Source organism: Apostichopus japonicus, chromosome 10 (assembly GCF_037975245.1).
Source record: "Apostichopus japonicus isolate 1M-3 chromosome 10, ASM3797524v1, whole genome shotgun sequence".
Taxonomy (NCBI): domain Eukaryota; kingdom Metazoa; phylum Echinodermata; class Holothuroidea; order Aspidochirotida; family Stichopodidae; genus Apostichopus; species Apostichopus japonicus.
In genome coordinates this window covers 17075669-17084917 of record NC_092570.1, presented here as the reverse complement: position 1 = coordinate 17084917, position 9249 = coordinate 17075669, and the positions used below count along the sequence as shown (strand labels likewise).

Sequence of the window (9249 nt, the reverse complement as noted above, 5' to 3'; positions counted from 1 at the left end):
TCCTTGGACACAGACCTGCAGTCTAAAAGTAAGTTATGTTTTTCTCACTCTATCGACCGAAGGCCCAATATATCTGGTCGCCTTATACAAAAAAAAGCCCAGATTTGAAGTAGGCCTAATCAAACAGCCTTTTACTCTCTAAGTTATGGCGTACCTATCAGTCAGATTCAGAAACCACCATTTTGAAATATATAATATATATACCTGTGTTCTTCCGACACAGAGAAGACAAGTTCCAGTCGAGTCGAAAGTTCATTAACAGATATTAGCCTGAAAGTATAGGTTTTGCTCTTCATACGAAACTAAACAGAAGTTCCTTTGAAATACCGCACATCTCCAATAAGAGGTTGATACAAAGAGAGCACAATATTTTGCGATAAACCTTGTGTGGAGTGTTATTCGATGATATACCGTTTTTTATTAAACATGCAACATTCTTCAACTGTATGTGTATATAACTGCATGCATTGATATCTGACTTTCAGCAACATTGCCAAACAATATCCGTTCTTACCAGCAAAATGCGGATTTATGTCTGCAGAATAAGACATTGATAATGTCTTCATTTCCAGTAACATTACCTATTGTCATTCCTTACGTAGTGTTCAACCAAAGAGAACATTAATTAAACTATATATCATAATTCTGAATTCCGACGGTAGCTTAAAATTACTGCTCTGTGTATATATGCTATGTGTGTTGGTGGGTACGCCTGTGTACGTGCGCGCGCGTGTTTACTTATATTTTTCCTCACTGCTCTAAATTACCAAGTGTTTTGTCTTTAAAATGCATGTTATTTATTTACCACGCACATTTCATTACTAAATGCACATACATATCTAATTTGATTTCTTCTGGTTTCTTGAATCTTTTTATCCAATTTTGTTATTTTCGTTTGGCTACATTTTTCCCTTCTATTTTCTATTGCAGATCAAGAGATTCACATCCTAACTGGACGGTTTTTTTTTTATCAGTCACGTAACACTATGTACGTCCCTCTGTTGAGTTAATTGACGTACTGTACGTGTACGTTGGGACGAGGTGAAAGTATTGGATTTTGCGTATTTGGCAAGAAAATTATACACACAGTATAAAGTTTTACCGTCTGCAGCTGGAAAACACTCTTGAATCATGGCGGAGGCGAGAGAAGCAAGTAGAAATGATTTGGTCTTTCTAGAAGCTAAGGGTAGTTTCGTTCCAAAAGATACTGCCAGTGGATTAACATTTACTAAAGGGAGTCACTTTCTCCTCATTAATGATATTCCTCACAGGAAAGGTCTATACTTTGCTCAAAATATTGCAGGTAGATATGGTTTCATTCCAATCAATAAAATGAAGAAGAGAACCAAACTGGATTGGTTACAAAGAGACAGGTTTATAAGATCTATAGAAGAGCGGACTAATAGGACACGCCAGAGGCCATTGGATCAAAATGTGTGCATAGCCATTGACAATTACATACCATCGGCAGCTTGCGCATCCACTGAGTTGAGGGTTCAAAAGGATGACGTCATCAAAATTATAGAAAGGCGATCAGATGGGTGGTTTTTTGGTGCAAGTAACGGGAAGAGAGGTTGGTTTCCACAGCACTATGCCCAAGAATCTTTCAAAATGGAGGGCAGTTTGCCGTTGCTTTATCAGTTTACCGTCGAAGCGAAGATCTCATTCCTTAGTACTAAGAGCGACGAATTAGGATTTTCGGCAATGGAGCAGTTAGATATCATCCAGAGACCGACTACCGTAGATTCCGTGTGGGTGGCACGGAACAGAGATGGCAAAATGGGGTTAATACCGAGATCCCGTGTGGACGAAAAACCGGACAAAGATAGCGTGTTGTTCTATTGGCCTTGGTACCATAGTCCGTGTACACGGCAAGCAGCTGAAAATATTTTAAAACCAATGAAGAGTTTTGCAAATCACTTCTTGGTGAGAGATTCCGAATCATACGTAAGTATTTGATTAAAATAGAATGAAAAGAAGTTTGGTTATAGTTTTTAAATTTCATTGATGATAAAAAAAAACTCCTAATTACTGGGTCGTATAATAGCATATATAACAATAAAGTCTCAATACGTGTTTGCTGATGATTTTCGGAAAACAAGCTTCCGAAGTAGATTCAAAATGTTTCTTATTCTAAATGTACCCATATCGGCATGTTCACTACACAAATGTCAACAAAATAGTCTACACATGCGGCCCGATCAAGTAACGCAGTCCTATACTCTATAGCATCCACTTTTTACAATTCCACGGAGGAAACGTCTGAAAACACCTATTTATACATTGTAATGGAAGAAAATGACACAATTTGGCCAGCTACATCGGTAAGACCGAGAGAAAGATACAAGAGCAGGGACCTAAGACATGCAAGCCACGAAAGTAAAAGCAAGCCTAGGTCTAACGGTCGTAAACAAACTAAAGAAAGATTGGATTGGCGAATGATCTGTTGGGCGGGGGCTTGCAAATTTTGATTGAAGTTTGTAGAATCTACGGACTCGTTAATAAATGTGGCGAATTTTATTCAGCAACGACAGATAACAGATATAAAAAATAATGAATATTGATATGAAAATTGCACAGAACGGTGTCGGTTTAACTGAGTTTTTAGAGAAGCAAGCTGGTAAGGTCGAAGTTTAAATTTGACAAACACGTACTGAGACTTTAAAAGGAGACAGTTCTTTTGAGTTTGATTTTAGTTTTGTTCTACATGACTTTTGCAAGTTATATTTAATTCGAAAATAAAACCCGACCGACGGCAGATAAGATTATTCAAAATAATAAAAAAATCAGTGTTTGTTTATGACTGGATAATTTGGGTGCCGTGGAAATGTAAAGGCTCTTATTCGTGTGTACCGCACCTAACAAATATTTGATAATTTCAAGTTAATGATAAAACACCAGACTATCAAAATAAAAAAAATAATAAAAAAGAGCAAAACATGCAACTGTTTTGTACAAAAAAAAAACAAATGTGGTATATCGTCAATGTATAGTTAGTCTTGGCCAAGTCGTTTTTAATATTCTTTTTCTGCAAACTGTACATGCCTCGGAGTCCGTGTCTGCCTACCACGACTGTATTTTACATGCCCGAGGATCTGTCCGATACAAACCTATAGTATCAATCTAAAGCGTTGCCGCGGGCGTTCTCTTGGCAGTACAGCAAATAGATACGGGAAAATAGCTTGGTGAAAAAGAAAGGTACACTAGGCTGTACTGAAAAAGACTAATGTATATAGTGAGAAACTGTGACCGATGAACCTCATTTGAATACCTTTTTTTCATATCTTCTTGTTTTTTTTATATTTTTTTATCATACAGCCTGGCAGCTTTACTATCTGCGCTACGACTGGTGTCGATGGTCGGATATTACATCTTGTTGTACAAACGACAATGGACGGGTACAAAATAAACGAACTAGTTTTTGACTCTCTAGCAGAATTAATCACTTACCATAAATCCCACGCCATCTTTGATAGCGCCCCAGGCCAATCAGATGGATACCAAATATTTCTACTCCACTACGAAAGCAGACTGATTTTGTGATGAAAATTTGATTGATGTTACCACGGCAACCACATCATCTATATGATAGCCTTCCTGCAGTCGTTCAAATCAGTGGCTGCGTTAGTCTAACAGTTTTCTAGTTCAACGCAGATGTTGTTGCATAAACATGTTTCAATGACTTATCTTCGTCCGCAAAAGAGAAAGGATAGGATGACGTCACGTGATAGTATCTGTTATCGATCTACCATCGGCTTCATTCTGTGTTCAATATGTATGATGACTACATATCAAAATATATATATGTATATTTTTAACACTTATGACAACTTAATGTATATGAACAAAGAAAGTAATGGAACACGGATCAAAGGAGATATAGGCCTTCCTCTAATCCGTTAAGCACGTTCAATAATTGGTCAACAGTTTCACCAAACCTGCAGACAAACGGAAATAACATTGCAATTTATCAAACTAAGCCTGACGCTCTTCTTTAATTTTTCCTAAATTATAGAATATTATTAAGACTTTTGTCAAGATCAACTTGACTCAAGTGACAGTATCAAAATTAGGAGAATTGAGTAGAATACCTCCTGCATGTTTGCAAATATCGATAACGTAATTTGTTTTTCTGCTTGGAGGTTAAAGAGTTTAAACTCTTGACTGATTGTGGTGAAACCAAAAGAATTGACAAATTGATTTAATGCTACGTTTTTAGACATTCGATGGTTAAATAAGAGGATTATTCCAACATGGTATTTAAGCCAATAAGAGGCTGAGGGAGTAAAACACAAAACTGATTCCACTTCTAGCATAAATCGAGAAAGTCATGTTATGGATATTTTTATGTGACATACCGTATCGCGTGAGGAAACGGCAGTTGGCAACTGCCTTAAAAAAAAATGTCTATGTTCTGGCGGCCTTGAACGAAGGCAAATTCTACTATGTAAGTTAACTAGGTGGGAATGCGTATAGCCTTTCATATTATCTTCTGCAGTGAATCAATGGCGTACATAGGAAGTTATGAGAGAATAAAATACCAAAAATGCCGTTGGGGTCTGTGGAGTCTTCACCAGAAGAAATCTTAAGAGTTTCAGAGATGCTATATATACGGGGTCTAGATGAGACCTTGAATATTTGAGGCATTTGATGGCCAAAGTTTGTACTTGATCTTAACTGTATATAAATTTCAGTGTTTCATGTAAATTTCGAGATCAGCATCGAACATTAGACGTTAAACATTAAGAGGTACATAGGTTAAAACTATATACTTGTTTTTTATTTCGTTGCCCTGACAATCCTTTTGCTATTATATATATATATATATATACATATATATATATACATATATCACATAAACATGTAACATATAATAAAACCTTTCATTTGTATTTTATGTACATATGCAGAGAATATATAAAAAAGTTTTGATTTAAAGAGATATCTTAGTATCTTTAGTATCAGCATCGAAAATTAGACGTTAAACATTAAGAGGTACATAGGTTAAAACTATATACTTGTTTTTATTTCGTTGCCCTGACAATCCTTTTGCTATTATATATATATATATATATATATATATATATATATATATATATATATATTTGTATATATATATGTTTGTATATATATATATGTATAGATACATATATATATATATATATATTTGTATATATATATGTTTGTATATATATATATGTATAGATACATATATATATATATATATATATATATTTGTATATATATATGTTTGTATATATATATGTATAGATACATATATATATATATATATATATTTGTATATATATATGTTTGTATATATATATATGTATAGATACATATATATATATATATATACATATATATAAACATATTTCACATAAACATGTAACATATAATAAAACCTTTCATTTGTATTTTATGTACATATGCAGAGAATATATAAAAAAGTTTTGATTTAAAGAGATATCTTAGTATCTTTGAATATAATAACACTTTTATATCTCTATACTAGTTCTTTCGCGGCGACCCCAAGAAAAGAATTCTCTTTGTTTCTCATTTTCCCATCTAACTCAAGCCCTGTGAAATTGGGAAATAAGTAAAATTTTTACCTCGTTTATAAAATATTATTTGCCTCCACCTGCACCCACCCACTTCCCCCACCTCCTCCCACCCGCGTCCCTCTTTTGTACCTCTCTCATTCCCAGACGCAGCTTCAGGTATATACCCCTTTTCTTCAAGCCGACATACACACACAATAATATAATAACAATCTTACGAATAGACCTATAGAGATATAATGCATAGCCTCAATATACAGTGTGAACCATTTTCACGTCTAAAAATTTCTCTTTTCGGGGTGGAGTTTTGGGGTTGGAGAAGGACCCACAGTGCCTAACTGTGAGTCGGTTAAAAAGAAACAAATGACGTGGCAACATTGTTGATTTTATTTGGATGAGTCTCATAGGAATATTAATCAAAAACACATTTTATGTTATTTTCGTTTTGGCATTATGTAATGAATGACTCATTCTGCCACAGGAGCTCAAAATTATTGTGTTTTTTTTTTCTAAACGTCATTATCTGGAATTTCCGAAAACATTTTTAACTTAAGGAATGACTCATTTGTGTTGTAATTTTAGCTTTACAATTCATTTCCATTTATAACTTGACGGCTAAACATAGTTTTTGCTTGACGTAAACAACCGTTGTTGTTTTTTTCAGTACGTTAACAACCGTTGTTTTTCTCTCCGTATATATGCTGTAGTGTCATAAACTGATTTTCTTTGGCATTCGTTACATTTGACTGGGCTTGTGACAATATCGAATGTCGATGAATGGCAAACGCAAATATCAATCAGATGACGACGTAGTTTAAGTTAGCTATATTGTTTACAAGTTATAGCTTGCAATGGGCAACAAAAAGCCATTATATATATATATACGATATTCTGTTCCAAACAATTTCGAGCTATTTAGAACTCTTCTGGAAGTTTTCGGGGGGGGGGGGGGAATCAGGCTAACTATAGTTAGAGAAGAGGAAAATGCATTTTACACCAACTCTAGAGAATTGTCTCTGTATACTAACCGTTCACACATAAGCAGGATCACTTTGTATTTGTATACGTCAAGTAAGTAACAATACCTTTGCCGGTGTGGCAGTAATGAGTGTCAGGGCGTCCTACGGACACTCATTACTAGGAGATAGTGCGACTCATGTCAGTGATGTAGACACAATAAATCGGTAGCTCACGATAACTTCACTGGCAGTAATTCTCAATCAATGACATTTAGTTTCCTATATTCAGAAAACTATAAAGTTATCATTCCGTCCATGATTAGATATGCGGATCTTCCAAGAAGACCCGGTATCTCTCTCTCTCTCTCTCTCTCTTTATATTTAAAAAGGGATAAGCTGAGACAATCTCATGGCACTCAGAATTGCTTCTACGAAAATAAAGGCCGTAGCAGAAATTTGGTTAAAGATCGTAATGATTCCGAACGGTGACGTTAGCACACAATGATTCACCCCTCACGAGCGCCCTCTTAAAGACTAATGCATGTGAATCCATTTCCGCCATCATCGCGTGTACAACACACGTGACAAGATACAGGACAGGAATATCGTGCCCCTCCTTTAATTTTTTGTGCCCCATCCGTAAATCGTTGGTGCCCCTTCAATTCAGAATTTCTGGCCACCATGGAGCTGGAAGCAGTCATGCATAGGTGAATATATCGCTATATAATATCCATGTTTGTTATGTATATATATATGGTTTGCAACATGGGATCGTATTTGTCAACCATTTTGTCTGACACTTGATTTGTTGCGTGTTACTGTGGCTTATCTGTTGTCCAACACAACAAAGGATCGTCATACGCGACTGCACACAAAGCAGACTGTATACAATATACTCCAAATAATTCCATCCATCCATGGCAAGTCCATATCGGTTTCACGATAAAACCCAAAGCAACGTTTTAATTACTCGATTTCTTTTGCTGCGTTTTTTGCAATTTCTTCGATCATTTCCTACAAACCGGAACATAATTGAAGATCATATTCATTAAACTATAAGAAACGGCTAACTTTCATGATTAATGTTAATAATCAATCAAATGATTTCAAACATAACAACAATGTGACATGCCAGCAATCCAGCAAACAATCAGTCAATAAACACATTCAATTGATGGTTAGAATGGCTAATATTAAAGGTCATCAATTATGCAACAATATTATGCAAATTATGCAAAAATATGCTAGAAAGTCAAGTAATATAGTCAATAGTGCTCATGGATTTCAATAAGCTTGTTATAATTTGTCACCCTCAAACACGTTATACCTCATTGAGCCATTAAATGTCTCATGGAGCAGTCCCTCATATGGAAAGGAGTCCACTTTCTTGTAAAATGTAAAATTAGAGATTATTAAACTTTATAAACCAGTCGTGTATTTTAAACTTTCGCAAACGTTTGCACAAACACCAGTTTGTGAGCCTTGAAGTTCCATTAATGACGTAATATCATGTGGATTGCCAGCAACAAAACTAAAAAAAGTGTGTACCTTTAGTTTATTACTATTTATCTATCAAAAAGTTACTTTTAACGTAATGGATTAGAACAATTTATCACAAAGTAGCGATGCGAATATTTGAAGTGCAGCAGATCCCTCGGTCTGTAGCTGTCGTACGACATGCCAGCGAAACTCGGGAAAAAGTGTTTGCCCCCGTCGCATGGAGGATTTGTTTTACTCTGACCAGGGAGCTTCTGTTAGAGTAGCAGCTCCCTGCTCTGACAAATGCATTGTTCCATAGCCAATAGAAAAATTGTTTACAGCACCATTGTGAACCAGCGGAAAGTTGCACGCACATAGCGCACACTACGATTACACAGTAGGCCTATAGGGTACGCAGAACTGAGATACAGATTGGAATTTCGGACACCTGAGAACTTTGCGGTAACAATGCCCAGATCCATATCCTGTTTATAGCTAGGATGTTTATAGCTAAGCATGAGAATGCCACATTAAAGGAATGAATCTGTTGTCGCTAAATAGAGGGCGACATTGCTTTTATTTTTAAATCGGGAAATACGTGAGACCAGATTAGCTGAGAGAATACCTTTAAATATCGAGAAGAATGCATCGTAGTGTACTACCACAATCCCATAAAGAGGTTTTCCTTGAAAAGCCTACCACATATTCCGAATATATACCATGATGATGATGATGATGATGATGATGATGATGATGATGATGATGATGATGATGATGATGATGATGATGATGATGACGATGACGACGACGACGACAACGATGACGATGATCATGATCATGATCATGATCATGATGATTATCATGATGATGATGATGATGATGATGACTATTATTATTATTATTTTTATTATATGTTTTATATATTATATAGACAGACGGTTGGACGGATTGATGGACGGACGGACGGATTCGCCTTGAATTAAAACAAATTTGGGCTCGGTTTAGCTGGATTCGAAATAAAAATAGGAATAATAACTGTAAATTGTTGTGCGTCTGGTACTGAGATCTCTTTGCGTTAAGGTCGTTATTACAAGGTTAACGAACAGCCATATAATAAGTACTACAAGCCGTTATAGAACAACCTAGAAGACCTATGTGTACAATTCTGACTCATTGTGTATCGATATTGGCCGTGAGCCTATACGCTTACCAAGTTCATTGTTCTTGGCAGAGTAAACAGAACAAACTCA

At 35.6% G+C, this 9249-nt stretch overlaps 1 protein-coding gene across 1 annotated transcript in view; it reads left to right on the top strand.

Annotated features, from left to right (window-relative positions):
* Window positions 1-4848, top strand: part of LOC139975122 (cytoplasmic protein NCK2-like) — a 5559-nt gene extending 711 nt beyond the window's left edge. Inside the window, exons 1-3 of the mRNA XM_071982753.1 lie at window positions 1-28; window positions 931-1947; window positions 3319-4848. The exon at window positions 1-28 is cut by the window's left edge and continues 711 nt beyond it. Of these exons, the coding sequence (XP_071838854.1) occupies window positions 1132-1947; window positions 3319-3543 (1041 nt within the window). The 5' untranslated portion in view covers window positions 1-28; window positions 931-1131 and the 3' untranslated portion in view covers window positions 3544-4848. The remainder of the gene's footprint in view (window positions 29-930; window positions 1948-3318) is intronic.
* The last annotated feature ends 4401 nt before the right edge of the window (window positions 4849-9249 follow it).